The sequence below is a fragment of the Thalassophryne amazonica genome, chromosome 13 (genome assembly GCF_902500255.1).
Source record: "Thalassophryne amazonica chromosome 13, fThaAma1.1, whole genome shotgun sequence".
Lineage (NCBI taxonomy): Eukaryota > Metazoa > Chordata > Actinopteri > Batrachoidiformes > Batrachoididae > Thalassophryne > Thalassophryne amazonica.
The window spans coordinates 21,227,552-21,254,027 of record NC_047115.1 but is presented as its reverse complement, the minus strand read 5'-3'; the positions used below and the strand labels follow the sequence as shown (position 1 = coordinate 21,254,027).

The 26,476-nt window shown below is 41.1% G+C and overlaps 1 protein-coding gene across 1 annotated transcript in view; it reads right to left on the bottom strand.

Annotated features, from left to right (window-relative positions):
* Positions 1–26,476, bottom strand: part of lrpprc (leucine-rich pentatricopeptide repeat containing) — a 141,947-nt gene that overhangs the window by 98,987 nt on the left and 16,484 nt on the right. The window contains exons 11-19 of the mRNA XM_034184503.1: positions 24,924–25,031; positions 11,354–11,472; positions 11,165–11,255; positions 10,053–10,122; positions 4,690–4,717; positions 3,727–3,784; positions 2,456–2,559; positions 1,417–1,494; positions 1,266–1,334 (exon numbers count right to left, since the gene is read on the bottom strand). Of these exons, the coding sequence (XP_034040394.1) occupies positions 1,266–1,334; positions 1,417–1,494; positions 2,456–2,559; positions 3,727–3,784; positions 4,690–4,717; positions 10,053–10,122; positions 11,165–11,255; positions 11,354–11,472; positions 24,924–25,031 (725 nt within the window). The remainder of the gene's footprint in view (positions 1–1,265; positions 1,335–1,416; positions 1,495–2,455; positions 2,560–3,726; positions 3,785–4,689; positions 4,718–10,052; positions 10,123–11,164; positions 11,256–11,353; positions 11,473–24,923; positions 25,032–26,476) is intronic.

Genomic DNA, 26,476 nt, shown 5'->3' with positions numbered 1-26,476 from the left:
TTCTAATAACTGCTCCAACAGTTGAACTTTTTTCACCAAGCTGCTTGGCAATTGCCCTGTAGCCCTTTCCAGCCTTGTTGAGGTCTACAATTTTGTCTCTGGTGTCTTTGGACAGCTCTTTGGTCTTAGCCATGTTAGTAGTTGGAGTCTTACTGATTGTGTGGGGTGGACAGGTGTCTTTATGCAGCTAACAACCTCAAATAGGTGCTTCTAATTTGGAATAATAAGTGGAGTGGAGGTGGACTTTTTAGAGGCGGACTAACAGGTCTATGAGGGCCAGAATTTCTGCTGATTGGCAGGTGTTCAAATACTTATTTGCAGCAGTAACATGTAAATAAATTATTTAAAAAAAAAAAATCATACATCGTGATTACCGGATTTTTTTTTTTTTTTTTTTGGATTATGTCTCTCACAGTGGACATGCAACCTAAGATGAAAATTTCAGACCCCTCCATGATTTCTAAGTGGGAGAACTTGCAAAATTGCAGGGTGTTCAAATACTTATTTTCCTCACTGTAACCTATAAGGTACTCACATTGAACAGATGCTTCCTGAAATGATGAAATGAAATATTCACTTATGATAAATGTATTACTCTACAAAGCTGCTCTAACCCATAGCACCTAGGCAAACATTAATAAGCTGACCACTGATGACTAATGCTTTTCTGCAGAAGACTTTTACAAAGTACAGTTCAGTGGTTTTGATTCTTGACCTTCTGACTCCTCCTTGGGGTCTTCATACTTAATACACATAGAAACTTTGGTAACAATCAAGCTATTAGAAATAAGTTATTCATCTAACAAGATTTTTTACAAAGTAAGCACCAGTGATTGATCTTTGACTCCAAAGTCAATAGGTATCTTGGGGTCAATATACCGAAAGCACACACCAAGTTTTGTTTTAATCAGGCGGTTAAATAAGACATTACTGAGCTAATAAGATTTGTATAAAGTACACCTCAAGGACCTTGACCTTTGACCAAAAATCAATAGGCTTCCCATGATCACTATGCATAAGGCATTTATCATGTTCGGTGACAATCAGGATGGAACAACTGAAAAAACTCGCTCACAAGTTAACTGTCGCATGACAAACTGACTCCCCACACAGTGTGTAACCCACTGGCAGCTATGTGGGGAAAAAGGGAAAAAAAAATTGGAGCACTCTTCGAGAATGATCTCATTCCTCGAGTACATTAAACCATAAAAATGTGGTACCACATTAGATTTTATTCATTTTCACAATTCCACTGTTGTACTCACAGTGAAAGTAGGATCTAAGGACTTGGCATTGAGCGTCAGGTCTTCACTGTTCACCAAAGCCTTCGCATGCTGACACACAAAGACACAGCAACATTAGCGATGGAGACAAAACTTCCAGGATAACAATGCACAATAAAATGTGGCTCTGTACCTCAACAAGCATTGGAAGCTGGTGAGATTCCAGATTCTTCCTGATACCTCTGAAGATGTTCAAAGAGATTTTTATGCCCTGTAAAAAAAAAAAAAGGAAAAAAAAATAGAAGAACAAAAGACATTAGAGCATCAACAAGGCACAGTTCAACTCAGCACAACAGAATGACAACTGCTGTTCCTGATAGTTAAAAATCAATGGTTAAAAGCTAATTAGGAATTGATCTGCTTTTGCTTCATCAATCAGTCTATCTATTTTAAGGGGGGAAAAAGCATTAACACATTGCTTTGCAAGGCCTCCTGTGAAGTCATGACAATCACCGAAATCTCAACATCAACACACAATGCACACAAAAAATAAATGATTAGTGAGAATAACACTGCACTTGAGCATTGGTAGACTAATGAAATTCCACATTTTGACCCCAGAAATGCACAAGAAAGTAGGAAAACTAACACAAACTGAAGTTTCCAGCCTTAATCACTTTGCTAAGACTCCATAAATGGTAAGCACTATGCATATACACAATTACTTTTCTAAAATATTATAAACAAGCCAATTACTCGAGCAATCTTAAAAACTGTAAAGATTAAAGCACTACAAAAGCCACCATTAGTTGCAGTCTTAACAGTTGACTTAAGATTCTTTTTAGATTAAACATCGACTCATATTCATGTCTTCAAGGAAAGAAACAACTCCAGTTGACTCAAGCTGCTTGGACGCCATGACCTGGACGACTGAGAACCTCCACAGGCATGGCATACATTCTACATAGCTAGTTAAGAAGTGATATTTATTAACAAAGTGTAAATCGCAGCTCAGCCTTCGGTAACGCGGCTGCTTTACCAAACCAGCCCATCCTGCTCCAGATGAGGAACACAGCACGCAGGCTGGACACGCTGCTGTATTTGTGGCTAACCTGACTGTGATTATGCGCTACAAACTGCAAACTGATGCACAGGGTTTCTGAAAGCACAAGCAGCAAGGCCATTTATGAACATGTACATTTCTTCACATTATCATCGAGTTGGTTTTGTACCTTGGTCTGTAACTGGTTGAAGAAATTCCTCAGCAGGTCTTTGTCACCGTCCGATCGCTTCTGCAATATGCTGCGGACCACTTGGTACAAGAAGTATTCTGTTTCTGATAGAGCAAGATGGACACACAAATGCAAAGAGTTGTCATGGGAATAAATTTCACTCATCACCGTGTCAGTCACTGCATCCACTTGGGCATTTATACAATCTTCTGTAACCGCTGCAGCTCCTTTTCTGCTGACAGAAGCTGCAGTGTGACTGAACGTGTGACTGCTGGGAGCAAACGTCACCAAACTGGATGTGACATCGATAACTGTCTCCATCACTCCCACCAGCACACACAAACCTACACAGGAGCACCTGCGCTGTCAGAACACCCCCCCCCCCCCCCCCCCACGCACAGTCAGATCAAAAATTCTATCCAGCACTGACACACAAACTCACACACTTTAGCTACTCAGCGCTGTGTCAGCAGTCAAGCTCCATTTCCTCTGATGGAGAGTGTCTGTCTCTTACGTGCACACACGCTCCATGATGCAAATTAGGCGGGTCAGCAGTCCGCTGCTACTGAGACTGCAGGTACATACGACAGGGCGCCCTCATTTCAGAAGGTGTGTGTGGAGTTTCGTGGAGTACTCGCCACCCAACTTGCTCCTATCCACTTCAAACAAGTCACTACTCTCAACAAATGTGTCACACAGCGCTACTCACAGTTGCTGGCACTCATTAGGGTGGGGCGAAGGGTTTTTTTATTTATTAATGCAGTGCCTTAGTCGGCAGTTTTCTGCCACACCAGCTCCCATTCTTTTGTTACTGCCAATGTGTAAATATATACTCATATTCTGCCTACAGTCATTATTTCGAACTCTGCTGAGCCCACTGATGTGGGCTGTTTATCTACACATGCACATGCTTTACTGTGGGTCAAGTGAATCAACTCGGATCATCTGTTCCAAAACCGAAAAGTCAGAGCTTTCCAGCTGAGAGTCAGTCAAGCCACAGCTCAGGTTTACACTCAGGGTTTGTTAAACCTTCTTTCTGAAACAGGACCAGAAGTGAACTCTCTACAACATTATTGCAGGCAGAAAAAAAAAAAGACATATATATATACATATATATACACATATGTATGTATATATATATATATATATATATATATATATATATATATATATATATATATAGTGGCTTGCAAAAGTATTCAGCCCCTTGGTATTTCACACATTTTAATTCCCTAAACACACCCTTATCCTGTTCTCAAATACTTTCTTACCAATAGCTGGAGACTCCATTGTGCTGAAACGTTGGTCTCTGTACAGCAGCTCAGTAATCTAGAGCCAAAACACAGAAAAATCAATAGACACGTAGGAACACATAGGCTGATGTGAGACAACTGGTCAGAAAAAAAAAATTATCATCCCTTTATTTGCAACATTACACAGAACACTAATGTTTAAAAGTGTAACTAGCTTGGGCACCATTTGTAGGAGCACCACAGACCAAGGCCTCAGGTTGGGTTTGAACACACAAACTTCTGATTATGAGGCAACAGTCATGTTTGTTGATTTTGGACCTGGCAGCAAAAATGCCATAAATTGTTTTTCATCAAGTTAAATTTGAACCCTGGATACCAACACAGTTATTTCAAATATTTCCAAAGCCCTTGAAATTGGATATAAACAAAAGATCAGCACTTTTGTAGTGGTTAAAAATGTGCTCTGGACCAAGGACACATTGTATTATATATATTAGATATGTCTGAGGTAAACATTCGACCAGTTATCAAGAATTAAATATCTTTGACTGTTGTTGGGGCAAAACAGATAACCTGAGTGGATAAGAAACTAATACCGCCCCCCAAAATAAATGCCTCAAAGGTTTATAAGATAAGGTATGTATGATCGGTCATAATGTAAAAAATATTCTACGATGAAAAGTAATCTTACGTCGTAGTGAAGATGGGATTAATATTTTTATTGCATCATTTCTGTGATCATACCTGCATTGACAAAAAAATGTCAATGCTATAGTTGTAGGTTGAACTCTGAGTATGTTTTTTCCTTGACAGAGCATTTAACAGCACTGTATAATGGAAACAGACAGCATTTGCCATAAGTAATCTAAGCTCACTTTTATTATTTACCACTCAATCCCACTATTTACGCAGCTACACTCAAAATTAGAAAACCACTTTGTCTGTACAGAATTCTGGACCAACAAACATGCAGTCTCTTACCTTAGCCATGATCTCTACATCTGAAGACCTGCAGGGGGCAGTAGAGGACAAGACATGACAGTCCACGCTACATGCACTGGGTCAACACAATATCTGGCATGTCAGGGCTAATATGCACTTTCATCCTAAGTCAGAGCAGGTTTTTCTTTCAGGTTACAAAACACACTTCTGAAAATATCTCTCACACACACACACACACACACACACACACACACACACACACACACACACACACACACACACACACACACACACACACACACACACACACACACACACACACACACACACACACACACACACACACACACACACACACACACACACACACACACACACACACACACACTTCCATCACCACTAATTCCCAGTTAACATTTTTCTACACTGCTTATGTCAACATGAATAAAGCATTCATTTCATCAATGATCACATTTTAAACTTTGCACAAAATGGGAAGTGAGACTGGAAACTGTTTTGGGCGGGTGGTGGTGGTGGTGTGTATGGTCTTGATTTAGGCTGCAGCACAGGAACCCCTTAGTCCCCTCAACCAGTACTGCTTTGTAGTGTAAAGTGACACAAGTGGTGAATAAGATGTTATTACTGTCCCTGTCCCTCACAGGTGGACGACGCACTCGACTGCCTTGGTCCATTTATTTGGACAGAATAACTGACAGTTGTAACTACAGTATTGCTCCCGTTGAAGTGTTTCTGTCTGTATCTATCTGTATATTGGAATATTTAGACAACTACAGAAAAAAATGATCTACTTTCTTGCTGGACCTGATCGGAGACGCCACAGTAGATCAGATGTCTCCATCTCACACCATCATCTGCATGTTCCCTATCACAACAAACTTCCTCTTAGATCCTCTTTTCCTCCTGCATGGCAACCCCATCCTTAGCATCTTTCTCTCTGTATAACCCGCATCTGGCCTGTGCACGTGCCCGAACCATCTCAAGCACACCTCCAAATTGCCCCCCCAGTGCTTTCCCTCTGATGCGCTTATTCCTAATCCTGTCCATCCTTATCATCTCCAAGGAAAATTGCAGCATCTTCAGTCACAGTGCCGCATCTCAACAGTCACTGCCACCTCCTCATCGCTATATAACAAAGTTGGCATCATTGCAATCTTTTAAACGTTCCCCTTCAGTGTGACTGATATTATTCTATCACAAATCACTCCATCCACTTCACACTACATACACTCTTCAGTTTTTTAAACCACACTACAGTACCAGTTACTTTGAACAGTTGACCCCAAATATTGAAACTCACCCAGCTAAACCACTTCCATGCCTTTCAATCACACCATTTCACTGCTCTCCCTCATTCACACCATCTTGATCCTACACAATTTCACCCCACCCCCCCACCCCCACCCCATGCATACCTGCAGCCTCTCCAGGCTCACCTCAACCTGCTCCTTATTCTTCTGATCTCATCTGTCAACCTGCTCATCACCACTCCAAACAAAAAAGGGCTCAAGAGTCTGTCCTTAATATATTCCCAACTTAAGCTTCAACACATCAGTCATTCTTACTGCAAGCCTCACCACTGTCACTGTCCTGTACATTTGCAAACTTCTGTGCCACTCCTGATTTCCTCATACAACTCCACAAATCCCAACTCTGTAACTTACAGTGCATCCAGAAAGTATTCATTGCGCTTAACTTGTTTCACATTTTTTATGTGACAGCCTTATTCCAAAATGAAGTAAATTAATTTTTCCCTCAAAATTCTACTCACAACACCTCATAATGATGACATGAAAGTTTTTTGTTTTTTTTGTTGTTGTTGTTGTTTTTGGAAATTTTTGCAGTTATTTTAAAAAACAACAACTAAGAAATCACATGTACATAAGTATTCACACCCTTAGCTCAATACTTTGTTGATGCACCTTTGGCAGCAACTACAACCTCAAATATTCTTGAATATGTTGTCACAAATTTGGCGCATCTATCTTTGGGCAGTTTTGCCCAGTCCTCTTTGCAACAGCTCTCAAGCTCCATCAGGTTGGATGGGGAGCATCGGTGCACAGCCATTTTCAGATCTCTCCAGAGATGTTCAATCAGATTCAGGTCTGGGCTCTGCCTGGGACACTCAAGGACATTCACAGAGTTGTCCTGAAGCCACTCCTTTGATATCTTGGCTGTGTGCTTAGGGCCATTGTCCTGCCCAGTCTCCCAGTTCGTGCCACTGAAAAACATCCCCACAGCATGATGCTGCCACCACCATGCTTCACTGTAGGGATGGTGCCTGGTTTCCGCCAAATATGACACCTGGCATTCACACCAAAGAGTTCAATCTTTGTCTCATCAGACCAGAGAGTTTTGTTTCTCATGGTCTGAGAGTCCTTCAGGTGCCTTTTGACAAACTCCAGGCAGGCTGCCATGTGCCTTTTACTAAGGAGTGGCTTCCATCTGGACATTCGACCATATAGCCTGACTGGTGGATTGCTGCAGAGATGGTTGTCCTTCTGAAAGGTTATCCTCTCTCCACAGAGGAATGCTGGAGCTCTGACAGACTTATCACTGGGTTCTTGGTCACCTCCATGACTAAGACCCTTCTCCCCAATCACTCAGTTTAGACGGGCAACCAGCTCTAGGAAGAGTCCTGGTGGATCTGAACTTCTTCCATTTACAGATGATGGAGGCCACTGTGCTCATTGGGACCTTCAAAGCAGCAGAAATGTTTCTGTACCCTTCCCCAGATTTGTGCCTCGAGACAATCCTGTCTCAGAGGTCTACAGACAATTCCCTTGACTTCATGCTTGGTTTATGCTCTGACATGCACTGCCAACTGTGGGACCTTATATGTAGACAGGTGTGTGTCTTTCCAAATCATGTCCAATCAACTGAATTTACCCCAGGTAGACTCCAATTAAGCTGTAGAAACATCTCAAGGATGATCAGTGGAAACAGGATGCACTTGAGCTCAGTTTTGAGCTTCATGGCAAAGGCGGTGAATACTTATTTACATGTTGCTTCTTAGTTTTTTTTTATTATTATTATTAATAAATTTGCAAAAGCATAGAAAAATATTTTTTCCACATTGTCATTGTGGGCATTGTGGGTAGAAATGAGGGAAAAAATGAATTTCATCCATTTTGGAATTAGGCTGTAACATAAATCTAGCGCTATGAATACTTTCCAGATGCACTGTATGCATCCTCTAAATCCAGAAGCACACAATGCAACATATACTCGTATTCTGATACTCTCTCCAGTGGATAAATACACACTGTAGTCAAGATACTAGGTCATCTACAAAGAAGTAGAGACATTTAAAAAGTCTAATTTTAAGACGCCATTGTTACAAATCCAAGATACCACCATGGTGGCTTTCGGGAAAATGAAATAATCCATATTCTATTGACACTACTGTAGAGCAGGTATCAGAGTAGATAAGAAACTGGGCTGCCAATATGTAGGCTTGGATTTGAATCCCGCTCATGCTACCTTTACACTTAATCTGTGCTGTCTCAGTCCACCCAGCTGTAAATGGGTTCTTGCCATGGCTAGGTGTCAGACTGGTGTCAGACTGGTGTCCCATCCAGGGGGAGTTGTAGATTCTGATCAACTTCACAATCCAGAGATAAGCACCGTCACAAACAGCCCACAGGACCGATATAAAACATACTTCATTTGTTGGCTATTATTTTCCTAGAAAGTATAGTTTTACTCATTTCTGTAAAATTCAAACCAAAGACAGCACCTGAACATGGTGAATCTGATTAATAAATTAGAATAGTTAGATGAATGACTAATAAGGATTCTCTTGAATGCATGTGAGAAATGTTTTGCGTGTAGAGTTGACATCATGTCATGTCATGGAAACACAGCTCACCACAGTTGAACTGAACATGATCTCAGTTTGACACTTCAGATGTTATAGTACAAGAGAGATGTGACAGCAGGACAAAAGAGTGGGAAACCACAAAAGAGACACACACTAAATGATGACAATGTATGACATTTCTGGTTCTGTCAGCGGGCTGCCAGACAAGAGACTGAGATTAGAGAAGAGTTTTATTAAATGATTAAATTATGCCCTGACCTCGTCTTTGCCAGATGCAGGTCCCCACACTGCAAGTATTTGTAGGGTTTCATGTTCGTGCCTTCGACAATTCAGCTACATTTCCTTTATATCCTTATTGATACAGGAACGTGTGTTACTGGTTGAACTTTTTGCACTGCTGAAAACACACGTGACACTGCTCTCAGCACATGTACATGCATGTCCAATTTAACTGTAATTTGGGTTCAGCAGGACAAACTAAGCACCCCGTGCACTCCATAACGCATACGCAATTAAAATGAAACAAGTGCTGGGGACAATTATAGGTAATCACAACTATAAATTACATTTTGTCATTTTAAAACAGAACACAAGTCTGCTTTTTCTAGATTTTGGAATAAGATCTGATGAGATGTGACTAGAGATCGCTGTTAGCTGCCTCAGATTTCCTATCGTGAAACGGATGTTAGCCTACGACTCGCCTTCAAACGGGTGCCAATCAATCGCAGGTTAGTACTCCAGACAAGGTCAGTCCCCAGTTATAGCTGGGTGAACTGAGACAATGTAGATGAAGTGTCTTGTCCAAGTACACAAAGGTAGCATGACTAGGAGTCAAGCCCAGGTCTACACAGTGGTAGGCCAACTCATATCCCACTGAGCTACCTGCTTTATAAATCATGTCATTTAGCCCACCCAAAATGGCACAGAAATGCACAAAATTCAATGAATTCAACATCAGCTTTGAAGAATATATCAACTAAAGGAAAAACATAAACCAAAGTCAGTGGATTCTGGGTGTGTAGTGAAAGAAATATCTCAGATCCCTGCGGACAAGTCGGTGCATTTCTTTGCTTCTCTTCCAGCGTAGCCTGGGGAGCAGACTGCTTTTGTGTGGGCATGTAGTGTGAAACTGTAAATATTCATAATCGCCCCTTCAACACAAGCCTGGGGTCAAACCAAATTCCTTAGGCTAATTCTCCATTTGTGCACGTGACAGTGGGGAAGAGAGAGAGGGGTCAGGATGGGGGTCTGAACATGAGGAACGGTAGTGGGCATGTGTTCATTTGCATATCTCCCACGGTGCTTTGGCAACAGCCTCCATATGCATGAGGCACCAGTGGACGTGTTTGCATGCGTGTCTGTGGAGTGTTTTCCCCGCAGCTGCCCGTGCACAATGACGCTCTCAATGGTGCGACAGGCTGCACATGTCATATTCACAGTGTATGCCGCTGTGACCTCAACAGTGCTTCGGGCATACCTAAAAAATGGCATTGGGGGTTGTGGAAAAATATGGATTTCCTGAAGATGGAGAACAAATAAAGAGACAAACAAATCGACTCACTCTTTGAAGCTCTGGATGAGGCTGCCACGGAAAAGTATGAGGGGCACTTGTGGGAAGGACGGGTTAGACACTAGAATAAACAGAGGGCAGAAAAGTCATAAAAACCCAAAGATAAAATGTTCGGATGTGAAATGATTTAATCTGATGACCTATTAGCAAGAATCTAAAGCACAATTTAACTGACTGCAGTATACAGATGCATGATCCCGCTCTTGCTCACGTTCTACTAGCCTGGCTTGGTGCTTGTCATTGCCGTTTCGCCCGTGTGAGCTAATGAGCGATCAGTGTTAAGCCCTGCCCAGCAGCTTTTAGTAGCCGTTCAGAAGCACCTACTCCTTATATTTCCCAACCGGCTTGGGAACGTCTTGGGATCTCCTGGAAAAGTGAAGAGGATTTGGCCAAGGATACGGAAATGTGGGATGAACTACTTGGTCTACTGGCACCATGACTAGGACAAGCAGTAGAAAATGTATGGAGCGCGGAGTTATCGCGCCCCCAAAAAGGGCCCCGAAAATCATTTTCAGGGGTGTTGACTGTGGTGGAGCTGCGCAACAGTGTTAGACCCCCTAAAACGCTCTGCGAATCCCTGTGGTGGCAACAGGCTTATTGATGGTTTGAGAAAGCAAACAGTGGGTCTTATTTACACCGACCATCCTGACATACCGGGTTAAACTGGGTTAAAGAGGCTAGTTTTGCAGTGCCTCAGTTTAGACTCCTGTTACTATGGTCTGCACACAGCCAACACCTGGACAAATTTGGAACCAAGATGAATGTGCACAACAGTATGCAGCAAAATTTCATTGAGGACAACAAAGTATATATATGAAACATTTTACGCAAATGACATTAACAAGCAGGGCTTATATTAAGAGTATAAAATAAGGCTGGAGAAAGAGTTGTCCATTATTTAAAAGCCCACCTGACCCCCACCATCTGCCAGCTGAGGCGACGCTCTTTCCTACTCTTTATATATTCACACAAACTTAAAGGCCTGATGACCACAGACGACTGAGGGCGCAAAACAGACACGTCTTCATGTTAGCCAGTTGATGCAGTGAAGCATCATGGAAGTGCATGTGTGTGTGTGTGCGCATGCACGTGGGCTGGCTTACATGTGGTGTAGAGTTGGTCCAGGTCACTCAATGCGAGCGAGCGAAGGTGTAAAGACAAGAAATCCTCAGACTCCGGAGAGATGCCTAAATCCTGTACAAAGAAATTCACCTTTATGTCAGCAAATCAAACACTTTTATTTGTACAAAAAAAGACAGCAAAAAGCACACACTGAATTTTATTTTGGTTACCTTCAAGGCCTGCTGAGCCTCCTCTGTGCTGGAGAAGACTGGAAAAACAAACCTGGATAATATCTCGGAATCAGGGTACACTTCCATTTTTTGCATGCTCTTTATCACCGCCATCACTCCTACAACACACATACACAAAGATTTCATCAGGAATGCAAACTGGGATTAATAATTTCAATTATTTATGATGAATTTTAATCACACAATCTAAACTTTTTTTATGCAGAAAAAAGTGACGTCTTGAGGTTCCTCATTTTCTCAAGTCAATCATCTAAAATCCACTTTATAATATTGTAAGAAGAAGAAGAAGAAAATGCAAATTAGCATTCATGACAACATTAAACCAGAAAATATTCTGTATTTTAAAGTGATTACTTGTCTAATTAGGTTGACCGACTTAGCTAATCATAACTGCACTATATAATTATGATAAGCCTGGATGTGACTCTGGGATGTCGTGATTACACCCAACGACCAACTGGTTCAACAGAAACCTGTTCAGCAGTGACTCAGTGCATAAAATAAATAAAAAATCTGAATTATGGTCGAAATGTGACTCATCCTATGACAACATGAGAAACATCTGTTTATCTGTCTGTTCCAGTTTTCCTCTAAGGTACCTGGGCCAGTTTCCACCAGACTTGCAGATTGCATGTAGGTTGACCCTAGACTTGCCTTTAATGGGTTTTATTTTGGCAAAAGTAACAGTCACAGGGGTGAAAGGTGAAGATTGTTTTTTTTAATCATCAGTTTGTTCCCCTACTCCTCCCAGGTGCTTTGGCCAACTGCCTCCAAATTAATATGTTGATGACACTCAACCCCAGAAATGTCCTTAAAGAATTTGTTTTGGCTAAATATCAGAATTATTATTTTTGTTTTTTTAATTCAATGCCCACTAAACTTGGCACACATATGCAGCAGGTTCAGGAATTTTCCAGACAACATCAAATTTGCAAAGGTCAATCATTGGGGGCAAGGTCATTGGGACCAAGTGTCAAAATTGAAAACAGCCTGATTTGCAGCAAAATTAGCACACATATGTAGGGAAATTCTGGAGGGGTGGTGGCCAAGTGGTTAATGCACTTGGTTTCAGTGCAGAAGGTTCCGGGTTCAAATCCCACCCCTGCCACATTTCTTCATGTAATGTGGAGTTGCGTCAGGAAGGGCATCCGGCTAAAACCTGTGCCAGTTCAACATGCAGATCCACCTTGGATTTGCTGTGGTGACCCCGAGTGCAAACAAGGGAGCAGCTGAAGGGACTTACTATGTAGGGAAATTCTGGAATTTCACAGACCAAGTTAACCAATGGTCACTCACTGGGGTCAAGGTCATACCTGCATGTCTGTTTGCATAATCCTCCCAGTTCCTCTTGCTGATTTCTACCAAACTTGATATTTCAGTGAAGGTGGACCCCAAAATTGCTGTGTGTGAGCATTTTATTATTATTATTATTACTACTTTTTTAACATTTTGGCAAAAGGCCAAGGAATTTGATTTTCTACCAGACTTGGATCAAATGTGGCACACACTTAGGATGATTCCTGAGATGTAATCACTTATGTGAAGGTCAAGGACTGGTGGTCTGTGAGCAAACACAAAATCATGACCCCCCCGCCGCTCTGCTACACTAGTTTGCATATGCTACATTTCTTAGGTAGTCAAACTTTAACAATATATCTGAAAAGGTTCATGGACATCTTCATATGATGTGTTACCTTTCTGTGTGAAGTTTGTTGAAATCCACCACAGAGACTTATAGACAGAATAAGTTCTATGAAACCTCAGTGTTTGTTTGGTGGGTTATAAAAGCTTCTATTTGAGCCAATACAAGTGCTCAAGTATAAAAAAAAAGAAGAAAAAAAAGGTGCTTTTGAGTAAGCAACAAATAAAAAAATGCAAGTGGAAAAAAAAATCCTTGGTGGAATAGAGAATATTGGTAACATTTCACTTTTAAGAAATCCCTGAAGTTCTTGAAGAGAAAGGCTCGTGTGGACACGGGTTAACTTGTTCTATCAGTTTTCGTACAATTACTTGCTGCCCTTTTACGAACACGTTTTCCGCACATGTAGAGGAGTGAAGCTGTACAAGCATGTTTTTTTTTTTAAAACTGGTTGATAGAATAAGCAGACACATACTGTATATTTCACCCCTCAAGTTAAATATTTAGGCACTTACACCAGTGATTCTCAACCGGGGTGCCGCGGCACCCTAGGGTGCCGTGATCGATCGTCAGGGGTGCCGTGGGTATTTTTCATATTCGCGATTATTTTTCATATTCACGATTACCGTGAATTATTTATTTTATCCACAAAGCATAAAACGACTCAGAATCTGATGTCATTGTGCTGCAGCCTCGCTCTCGTCTTAAGGCGGGACAAAAACAAGGAGGCTGACGGCCGATTAAAACAGTACCGTCTTCTTCAAAAGCCATCTAAAATGCGGAGCTGTCGGTGTGTGTGTGTCTGTGCCTGTGTGCGCACGCGCGCGGAGTTAACAGGCTGCAGACTGCGAGGGAGGGGGGGTGAGTGAGGGAGATTCCTGAATGCAGGCGCGACACGTTCAGTGCACAGCGAGCGCAGAGCAGAGAGAGGATTGTAAACCCGAGTGAACGTTAACAAAACGGAAACATGAAGCTGCCTTTACTTCTCTCTGAACTTTCTCTAAAGGTGTGATTCTGCCGTTACCGTCCTGTTCACACCATGTGCGCGTCGTATGCTGAATTTATGAGATCATGAGATGAAATAAACGGTCAAATATATTTAAAAACATATTTAAAAAATGAGAATATATGAATGAACTGAGAGCCACAAAAAAAAAAATGTTCAGACGCACAGATCACAAAAAGCAGGTGAGAACGCTGAACTTTAACAGCTGTTATTTTCCAAAGGTATTTATTTGTTAAATCTTAAGCTTAAAGTAGTGTTTAAGCACAAAACGTGACTGATGAGGAGAAACAATTTCAGAAATGCAACAGAAACAACCACAAATCAGAAAAAGTTGGGACTGTATGTAAAATGAAGATAAAAATAAAAATGTTGCACCATTCCCAGTTTCTCCACTCACAGAAGCCAAACGTTCTTCCAGAGTTGTGTAATTATACTACAATAGTAGAATATAAAGAAGAGGAAAAAAGAAAAAAAAAAAAGACAATATATTCGTCAATCGCAATTATTTGTCTGACAATTAATCGTCTCCAGAAATTCCTAATCGTGACAGCCCTACTTGAGATCAGAGCGCAAAATGCTTGAGGATTTTCGAAATGCGATGTTTTCTGTATCGATTTTCTATTGCGATAATTGGGTTTTGCGCAAAACCAGAGGTAATAGCATTATAATATTATTTTAGTTGGTGGTGTGCCGCAGGATTTTGTAAATATAAAAAGGGTGCCGCGGCTCAAAAAAGGTTGAAAAACACTGACTTACACTATCAACAGAATTCTAATACACCCCCCCACCCCCACCCCTTCTACACTGGACTGCTGGATGGGTGCGCACAAATACGCACTCATCCTGAAGTGGACTCCTGCACTGTCACCGTGCCATCTGGCAAAGCCCTGGGGTCCTGCCCCAGGGAAAGAGGCCAAAACTGCCACATGCATATGGAAGAGCCACTCCCACACGCCGTATGCCCACAAGCGCCTGCGTGTTTGTGAGGGTATGCAGATCATAGGAGAGAAACCACTCCAGAACTTTGCATATGGCTGGGAGCATGCCCACAAAAGACACGGGTCTAAATGAGGCCGTGCACATGCTCAGCGTTTCTCTCCGGTTTCATCACAATAATATCAGTGCATTTGTATGCTATATCTGACCACACGCGGCACGTCAACAAGCCGTGTGCTGTCCTCAGCAAACTGCACAGAGTGCTTCCGTGAGTGGACACACCTTGAGATGCTGTGTGCCCGTGTGGATTTTAGTCTCCACTCTGGTTCTTAGACACACCAACAGCTCTGCATCCTCTTGGGGTGTATGTGTTCACCTGGCAATCTCTCTCTTAGCTGAATAAAAGATGAGTGCAGCACTTTTATATGCCATTAAAACCTGAGGCTGCTTCATAGCCGGTAGAACTACCTGAACCACTGCATCCATCTATTCAGCGTTCCCCGCCATCCACATCATTCCACCCACTACCCATAGATAGAAAACAGGTGATCTTCCCCTTTCTTCTCAATGGAAGATCCATTTATCCTGCGGCCCATCCATCCATTCTTACCCCGAGTCGCTTTCATGCTGCAATGTTTTTATGAAAGAAATGCGGGAGCACCTGCTTCCCCTCCTGAATAACCCATAATCAATTTTACAGTGAGCCACATACCCAGAAAATGTGAATGGAGAGCTGAAGGTATAAAACTCAAACCACAGCACTCTTTTTGCACATGAGCTTTCACAGTCATCAGCACTTACACAAGCATTCTTGTGTTTGCAAGTCATGCCTGTGTTCTGGGAGCTTTTAAAGCACCCAGGCATCTTTTGATAACAGCCAAGTGAAGCAATGTGACACGGGCACTCAATCTCTATAGTCCAACCACATCACGTCAGTGGACAGAACAGCAGCTAGACCATGGTGAGCTGACTTGGCTAATCCTCAACACTTCACAAGCAGAAAACTTACAAACCTACAACCACCAATAAAAACTGCAAATAAATGAAAGTGCTGTGATTAAACTTGAATAAATGTTTGTTCGTGGGCCAAGTCAGTTTTGGGTACCACTTATGGGGCCTAGACAGCACTTACAGTCCCAGTATACCATGGCATACCAAACACAAAAATGCATTGTGGCCATCTCAGGGTGGCAGCTACAGCCAGGAAAGGGTCAACATTTAATACAACCCCTGGCACAAATTATGGAATCACCGGCCTCGGAGAATGTTCATTCAGTTGTTTAATTTTGTAGGAAAAAAGCAGATCACAGACATGACACAAAACTAAAGTCATTTCAAATGCCAACTTTCTGGCTTTAAGAAACACTATAAGAAATCAAGAAAAAAAGATTGTGGCAGTCAGTAACGGTTACTTTTTTAGACCAAGCAGAGGAAAAAAATATGGAATCACTCAATTCTGAGGAAAAAATTATGGAATCACCCTGTAAATTTTCATCTCCAAAACTAACACCTGCATCATATCAGATCTGCTCGTTAGTCTGCATCTAAAAAGGAGTGATCACACCTTGGAAAGCTGTTGCACCAAGTGGTCTGACATGAATCATGGCTCCAACACGAGAGATGTCAATTGAAACAAAGGAGAGGATTATCAAACTCTTAAAAGAGGGTAAATCATCACGCAATGTTGCAAAAGATGTTGGTTGTTCACAGTCAGCTGTGTCTAAACTCTGGACCAAATACAAACAACATGGGAAGGTTGTTAAAGGCAAACATACTGGCAGACCAAGGAAAACATCAAAGCGTCAAGACAGAAAACTTAAAGCAATACGGTTCAAAAATCAAAAATGCACAACAAAACAAATGAGGAACGAATGGGAGGAAACTGGAGTCAACGTCTGTGACCAAACTGTAAGAAACCGCCTAAAGGAAATGGGATTTACATACAGAAAAGCTAAACGAATGCCATCATTAACACCTAAACAGAAAAAAACAAGGTTACAATGGGCTAAGGAAAAGCAATCGTGGACTGTGGATGACTGGATGAAAGTCATATTCAGTGATGAATCTCAAATCTGCATTGGGCAAGGTGATGATGCTGGAACTTTTGTTTGGTGCCGTTTCAATGAGATTTATAAAGATGACTGCCTGAAGAGAACATGCAAATTTCCACAGTCATTGATGATATGGGGCTGCATGTCAGGTAAAGGCACTGGGGAGATGGCTGTCATTACATCATCAATAAATGCACAAGTTTATGTTGATATTTTGGACAATTGAAAGGATGTTTGGGGATGATGAAATCATTTTTCAAGATGATAATGCATCTTGCCATAGAGCAAAAACTGCAAAAACATTCCTTGCAAAAAGACACATAGGGTCAATGTCATGGCATAGGGTCAATGTCAATGAGCAGATCTGATTTGATGCAGGTGTTAATTTGGGGGATGAAAATTTACAGGGTGATTCCATAATTTTTTCCTCAGAATTGAGTGATTCCATATTTTTTTCCTCTGCTTGGTCTAAAAAGTAACCGTTACTGACTGCCACAATCTTTTTTTCTTGATTTCTTATAGTGTTTCTTAAAGCCAGAAAGTTGCCATTTGAAATGACTTTAGTTTTGTGTCATGTCTGTGATCTGCTTTTTTTCTACAAAATTAAACAACTGAATGAACATCCTCTGAGGCCGGTGATTCCATAATTTTTGCCAGGGGTTGTAAGAATAATAACAAAAATGCTCCAGTCATATTGAAAAGTGCACCACATTTTTTGTCTGATCATAAAGACTCTCTAATCGTATAGTTTTACGGGATTAATAAATGGATCTTGGCTTTGTCGAATATTTTGCCTTCAAAATAATGGTCAAAAAAGGTCTATGCCCACTGAATTCTATGAGATGCATAACAGTAATGTGATAACTAAGCATAACAGAAGGTGCAAACTTCTTTTTTTAAAACCCTTTTAGCACTACCAACATTTTACACTTTTTTTTATTTTTAAACCAAAATTTTATCTTTTGACCCCTGTACAAACAGAAGTCACCCCTTGTCAACCATTTTTGTTTGCTGTTTTTACCCCATAAAGTGCTGGTTTGACCAAATAATGAACGATGAATAAAGAGCCACGTAGCATGATATTTTTTTTGTGCGAGTCGAGTTATTCAAGAAATGTGGGAGAATAGTGGCTTTTAGAGGCAGATTATCCGGCTAACAAGGCTCATCTCTGAGCGTGGCGCTAATTTTGTGAAGTTCAAAATTTAGCAAAAAAAGCGTGGGGCGATTTGGGTACTACGGGGACAAACAAGGCTGTTAGAGACCCATTTTCCGTGTACCTGGCAGCTATGAGGACAGGACAGGCTACCTGCAACAGAGCAGGTTCCGCTCTGAGAAAGCCCTTGTAGCCTTTTTTGACATCCGTTTCCTGCAATTCCTTCAGAAGAACATCATATACGTGGCTCATTATTTGAATAGTCACTGAAATTTCTGACAAATCCATATGTGGCTCATGATTCATGGCTTTATTATTTGGTCTGACTAGGGCTTAACATTCAGTTATAGTTAATCCAAACTATCCCTTTTGGAATCCCTATGATCAGACAAATAATGTGGGATACTTTTCAATATGGTTGGAGCAGGGGTTTTTTTGTTTTGTTTTTTTAATGTTGACCCATGTGCAATCTGTTGGCCCTTACTTGGCTATAGCTGCCACCCTGGGATGGCCACCATACATTTTTGCAGAGTCCACACAAATTCTACACAAAGTAAAACTGAGAAGCCTTCAGGTGGGCCAGTACAACACATGATATATCATCACTACTATTCAAGTCAGGAGTTAAGCCAACAGTGGTCACAAGGTATCATCATCAGATTCATGTCTCCAGGTTAACTGTCATGGACAAGAAGTGAGGAAGAGGAAAAGAGGAGCAGAGTGAGCCGGTCCCTGTCATCTCCTCGCTGTCCTTGGACATGAGTACCTGTCACTTCTTCTTTTCATTCCTCTCTAACACCCTCCGTCTGTTTCTCTGTGGTTAAAAATATCTAAAGAGACCGATTCTTGTGAACTGACACTGACGTTTGTGTTCGAAAACAACCAAGTCCAAGACAAAGTTCACTTTTATGATGCTTAAAAAGCTACATTTCGAAAAGGCAGTATGTGGTTCTTCATCATGATTGGTAGTCCTTCAAATGAAGGTCAAACATTAACTCCAAGGCTCCAGTACAGTTCACTGACATATTCTGCTCTGAAGAATATAAATGTATTCAAGTGAAAAGATATTTGGATGCAACATGAGGAAATAGGACACCTTGATGAAAAACAAAAACTAAAATCTGTTGAAGATCCTCAGTTAATCACACCACATAACCATATACCATATTTTTAACATACTACTCAGCAAGACTAACAAGAGCAACACAAGGCGTGTGGCATATGACCCTACCCGTAGGTAAAGTTGGGTGTATGAAGCCTGGAAATTATGTAAACTGTGAAAGACCGGTGCTTTTAAGATGTTGTATGGTCTATTTGTGGCATGAAAGACTGCCACGTTACAACTGGTATATATTTACTCCCATTTTGAAAAGGCTACTTCCTCTTGTCTCCCTTAATACACCACCAAGAAATGGTTTCAATCAAACAAGATGTTCTTTAGTTGTGTGGAAATGAAAATGATGATGGTGCCTATAGTAGCCATACTGGAGGATGAAGAACCTCCATTTCTGAAAGGAACATTCCTCTAGTCTCCCCCAATACATTATTAAGAAATGGCTTAAATCACACAAGGCATTCTTTAGTTATTGTGCAGAAAAAAAAACAAAAAAAAAAAACAGTGGTTGAGCATGGGCATAAAAATAGGTATAAGAACAACTATGGACAAAGTTTCACTACTGACAAACTTGTTCATCTTGAGCTTGAAAAGCAATAAGACAAAGTCAACTGTGTTTGTGAAGAAAAGTGATGAATACTTTAAACTTAATTTTGCACTTATGTTCTGCTTTAAATCCAGCCAACTCATGGCCAACCATCCCTGAGAGTGCCTTGATAGAGAGAGTGGCGACATGAGAAGTCTGGGGGGGAAGAAAAAAAACAAAAAAAAGAAAAATCAGTCACGTGACTCATGGTGCCATCTTGGGTTCAAAATAGCGTTCGCTGTTAATCTGTCTGCATGTAAATCCAGCTATTTTATTTATTTATTTGCTGAACATGCCGGGTTGTTGTGCATCTGGATGCATCAAACACCGCAAAAGGCTGTGATCTGACATGTTTCTGCTTTTAATCCTTTGTCTCTCATCATATTATATAGCGTGCACGCTCATAAATGGATCAGAAAAGTCCGTACATTTCCAGCAAGAAGTCGATAAAAGAGGAAAATGTACAGCTTACCTTTGAATCAGAGGTGTTGATTGTCAAAAGAAAAGCTTGTTGAGGGTCAAATTAGTCCAGAATAAAGCATAATCCAGAGACGGAGAACTTTAAACTGTCACGCACATCATTCACTGGATGACATACAGTTACAGAGCTGCAGCTGCATAAATCAGGCTTTAAATTAATTAAATCATAAATTGTAAATTTATGCAAATTTGATACCTCAATTATTTTATCTCAATTACTGTCCCTTATTTTGATAGCACCTGTACCTGGATATGTTGCTGTACGAGTATGTGGTAAAATGATTTTAAAAAATGTTGAAAACATTAAAGGTCCATTCAGTAGTTCAGCACAGTTGGACCCAAAATGGCACCATGCTCTGAGTTGATGCCACTCTCCAATCAAGGCACTCTACCATCCCCAGCACCCCCCGGTGACAGTAACTTTTAGTTTACTTTATTAGCATTCATGTCCAAGACTCACACAAAGATGGGGCACAATGCTAAATGACCCAAAAGGTCATAATTATCAGTCTAAATTTTGGAATCAATCAGACATTGTTCAATATCATATAATGCATAAAGTGGCTCTATTGTAAAAATCCTGACTCATAATGATCCAAATGTTCCTAGGGTGAAGAAACGGCACATGATTATGCTTGCCAATTTAGGAATAAATATGACAAGGTGTACAAAACAGGGGAGACCCAGGTACGCACAGACACACCATGAGTCTCTATCCTCTGCTCTGATTTCCATGAAGAGCAGGAGAATCTAAATTTTATATATATATATATATATATATATATATATATAAAAACACACACAAGTTAATAGAAGGGGTCGGAGATAAGGCCATGTCCACAGAATCCGGTGTTAGGCGGCACACAGGAAGGAAAAGAGAAGAAACAACAGAGCCTTAACATCATCCACTGCGCCTCCTCTCCCTCCCTCCATTACTAAGCCGCGTCAGAAGTCATAAGGGTGCTTTGCGTCATAAGGACTGACAAGCGGCGACTAGCTGTCGGCAGGTGGGAAATACGGCGCAGCATATGCTTCCGCTAAACCCGCCAAATCCACCTCATCAAAATGCAAAGGGATTTCTCCCCCCACCCCCCATCCCTCTTCTCTTCTCTCTCATTGCACCCCTTCAATTCCGCAGCTCCAGCCTCTGCCCGCTAGTGACACCTGTGGACAAAAAGTGACACAACGCTTAATATTTCATGGGCCGTGCACAGTGGGGCGCTTAATGCAAAGTGAATTCCCTCAGAGCGCTTGCATTTACATGAAATCAAGTCACTCCGCATCAGTCACATCACCTGCAGTAACCACCCCACAGGAAAGGGCGACTCACAAACACTCGCCTCCTGCAGCCAATAAGTGTTTGAGAGCGAAAACTGCATCATTCATGAGAGTTAAGGCTAAGCCCAGTGGAAACAAGTGAGTATAAGCAAAAGAATGTTCTCCGCTTTCCTTCTTCGCACACTGTGAGAACTTAAATGGACGGCGTCCGATGAGCCCGTGTGGTCTTGAGAATGTGTGGTTTTGTAGAGTTAAGTGAGAGCTCCAGTCTGCGTGTGGTTGTGCATGTTTAAACTCATGTCAAATCCTCTTCTGCCAAATCAGGCGTGGAGGCATCTCACCAGTCAAACGGAGAATCTGTCTCGACCGCGCGGCCAAGTCAGTATCGCCACACTGGTCTAACCAGTTTCTCCTCGCTGCCAACTCAAATGCTGTCAATGAACTGACAGAGGGAAAAAAATATCATTTATTAATAATTCAAAAAAAAAAAAAAAAAAAAAAACAGAGCGAGCACTAGAACGCTGTATAATGAAAAGAACTTAAAAGCAAAGCAGTTACTGAAAGCACATGACAGAAGACATTCACTAATTCTGACAAGACGCACAAACAGACTGCCACGGAGATGATTTCTATCCTGACTCAATCACAAAAAGAAAAACCCACAAAAGACTCCTATTATCCACTGGAGCAACAGCAAGAGGAAAGTGAAATATTACGCCTCTAAAGTACAGCTGCTGAACCACAAAGCTGTCTTAACAGCAGACCCTGAGGGTGGTTTTTGGACACCATTATATCAAGGTATTACTTGTTTTGCACAATAGAATCCATTAAGAAAGAGTTTAATCTGAACTATTTTTATTTTATAATGGGCTTCTTCAAAGTTCATATCTGAATGAAAATCTTCATAAATCAAAAGATTTACAATTTTAATTTTAATAAATCTGTGGCTGTGTCTAACACCTGCAACACAAAAGTGTACTGGTTCACACAACAGAATCACAACTCAACAGTATTTCCATGAATATTGTGTCTGTGTGGAAATAACTTTGTAACCAGTTAAATATAAGAGAAAAAGTATTTAACTGAGGGTTTTCCCTCACATGTAGAGCTCAGCAGAACAGGAAATAAAACAGCCACCGTGCTGCCCTCTGTAGATCTAGCAAGCAGTCCCCCCCACCAAATCTGAAATCTTTTTATTAATCCAACAAGTCCTTTCTGCCATTCCTACAGATGGGAGGAAAGGACTTGCTGACCCAATCTGGAAAAGAAAGGGTGATCACATGGATAGTAACAACTATAGTTGTATCACACTGCTCTCTCTACATCCCAGGGAAGGTACTTGCAAGGATTACTCTTAATGCGCTGCTCAGTGACCGGAAAAGTCTGGTTTCACGCCCAAGATGTCAACCATCGACCACATTCTACCCCTGCAAGTACCCATGAAACGTAAATGTCAATATCAACAGTGCTTCTTTGCGGCCTATGTTTGATTCAGTTGATCAGAGTGCTCTCTGGGACATCCTAAAAATTCATGGGATCTCCAAGAAGTTCCTGAACAAAAACAGCTAACCTACACACAGATATTGTGAGCAATGTACGGTAGATGCATAGAGAGTTTTTCCCAGTGAAAACAGGTTTTCGTCAGGGATTCCTTCTGGCTCCTACAATGCTCAGTGCTTGCATGGACTGGGTGTTGGGGTAGAGTTGTGTAATCCAGAGACAGGTGCTGTTGTTGGCGAGGAAAGGTTTACGGACCTCGACTTCATGGATGAAGCGGTCATCTTTGTGGAATTAACAGATACTCTAATTGCAGTGCTTGAGAAGGTGAGTGAGAAATCTGCGTGTCTGGGTTTGTGATTGTCCAAGATTCAAGATTATAACAATGTAAAAGAAAATGGAGAAAAACTAACAAACAAACAAAACAAAAAAACTCCAACACCAAAATGTATAAAATCTGGATAACAAAAGCTGAGATCGAAAAGACTAAACAATATGTGATCGAGAGCAAAAGATTTGAACATGAAAGCAAGTTCATTTACATCAATACATTCTTAGGTCCAACTTCATTAAACTGTGCTTTTCAATTACACCCTTATTTTGTTCTGCCATCGGTTTGGGTTTCACGTGTCCTCATACTGCTGAATGAGTGGCTGTATGAAAACATTGTGATGCTCATGAAAACAAAGTGAATTTTACTTTTTTTTTTCATTTTGACATTCATTTGATTACTCAGAACATGTCCAGGAGACACAGATCTAGCAGTATACAATGTATGTGGCTCAGATTTGAATGTTAGAAAAAGAACTGGTGTTGGTTTAGCCCATGACTCATCTGTTGAGAAACTAATGATAGAAGGAGGGACATTTTCTCAACTTTGCGATCTATTCCAGGAGTTCCCCAGAGCAGATGTGAGTGCGTGATGTGCGCCTGTAGCCGCGCATCTCGTTCATTCCTTCTTCTCACACAGGGATCAGGCCTCTTTGCCCTTTGCTGCCCCAACCTACTGAAATCTGTCCCCATTAAACCACTCCATGGAACATTAATATTTGAGGGATGTGTTCCTTTCAAAGCTCTTTCTGCTACAAACAGCGCAGGAAGTCATTACTCCCCCTGTATGCAAAAAACAACATATGCTGATACTTATTATTCAAAGCCACAGAAAACCGTTTCAAACTGGATCCACAAACAGCGAGTACGATCTCATCCTCACTGGGCATCAAAGCCCCTACTAGGTGCTCACATAAACTGAGATTGTATAAATGACCTCAGATGACCCTGCAACATCACACTGGTATCTTATTTTTCACAGATACACCAGACAGATTATTTCATAAAAAAAAGGATGGGGGGGGGGGGTCCTGTACAGATCTCTGGTCAACTAAGCAAATAAGAAATGTGCCACTTTACATATTGTCAAAACTATCTTTCCATTAATTACTACATATTACATAAGACAATAACGGCTACAGCAATCAGAACTTTGACGCCACTGAACTTGACCTTCATTCAAATGACTGACCTCCAGCTGAACTTGCCAGGGCAATTCTGGAATCCACCAATGCGTGTGTCAGATGTGGTTGAACTTGAGCTTTGCCAAAAATATATTTTTTTAAAACAATAATTTGGAGGATAAACTTCATTGACACACCATGTTTAGATGAAATTAGCAAAAGGAGCTGGGAGGAGGCGGCCAACAGTCAGAGAGAGAGTGTGTGTGTGTGACCCCTATGACTGCCACAAGAGGTTCCCAAAGAGGATGTAAAGGTTTGTAAGGATGTGTGTAAGTGTGTGTGTGTGTGTATATACCTGCTGCATGTCTATTTTTCACATGGTGTGTGAGGAGAGGCCAGAAGAAGTGTGGCCTAATGGGCATGACCTGCTCCTTCACCATCTTCATTAGTTCCAAAGACAAACCTGCACAAAGGAAATACCTGCTTGACATCAAAGATCTAAACTGATTTTTTTTAACTGGCTTTTATACAACCCCTGGCAATAATTATGGAATCACTGGCCTCGGAGGATGTTCATTCAGTTGTTTAATTTTGTAGAAAAAAGCAGATCACAGACACGACACAAGTCATTTCAAATGGCAACTTTCTGGCTTTAAGAAACACTATAAGAAATCAAGAAAAAAAAATTGTGGCAGTCAGTAACGGTTACTTTTTTAGACCAAGCAGAGGGAAAAAAATATGGAATCACTCTGTAAATTTTCATCCCCAAAACTAACACCTGCATCAAATCAGGTCTGTTCGTTAGTCTGCATCTAAAAAGGAGTGATCACACATTGGAGAGCTGTTGCACCAAGTGGACTGACATGAATCATGGCTCCAACACGAGAGATGTCAATTGAAACAAAGGAGAGGATTATCAAACTCTTAAAAGAGGATAAATCATCACGCAATGTTGCAAAAGATGTTGGTTGTTCACAGTCAGCTGTGTCTAAACTCTGGACCAAATACAAACAACATGGGAAGGTTGTTAAAGGCAAACATACTGGTAGACCAAGGAAGACATCAAAGCGTCAAGACAGAAAACTTAAAGCAATATGTCTCAAAAATCGAAAATGCACAACAAAACAAATGAGGAACGAATGGGAGGAAACTGGAGTCAACGTCTGTGACTGAACTGCAAGAACCTGCCTAAAGGAAATGGGATTTACATACAGAAAAGCTAAACAAAAGCCATCATTAACACCTAAAAAGAAAAAACAAGGTTACAATGGACTAAGGAAAAGCAATCGTGGACTGTGGATGACTGGATGAAAGTCATATTCAGTGATGAATCTCGAATCTGCATTGGGCAAGGTGATGATGCTGGAACTTTTGTTTGGTGCCGTTCCAATGAGATTTATAAAGATGACTGCCTGAAGAGAACATGTAAATTTCCACAGTCATTGATGATATGGGGCTGCAAGTCAGGTAAAGGCACTGGGGAGATGACTGTCATTACATCATCAATAAATACACAAGTTTACGTTGATATTTTGGACACTTTTCTTATCCCATCAATTGAAAGGATGTTTGGGGATGATGAAATCATTTTTCAAGATGATAATCCATCTTGCCATAGAGCGAAAACTGTGAAAACATTCCTTGCAAAAAGACACATAGGGTCAATGTCATGGCCTGCAAATAGTCTGGATCTTAATCCAACTGAAAATCTTTGGTGGAAGTTGAAGAAAATGGTCCATGACAAGGCTCCAACCTGCAAAGCTGATCTGGCAACAGCAATCAGAGAAAGTTGGAGCCAGATTGATGAAGAGTACCGTTTGTCACTCATTAAGTCCATGCCTCAGAGACTGCAAGCTGTTATAAAAGCCAGAGGTGGTGCAACAAAATACTAGTGATGTGTTGGAGCGT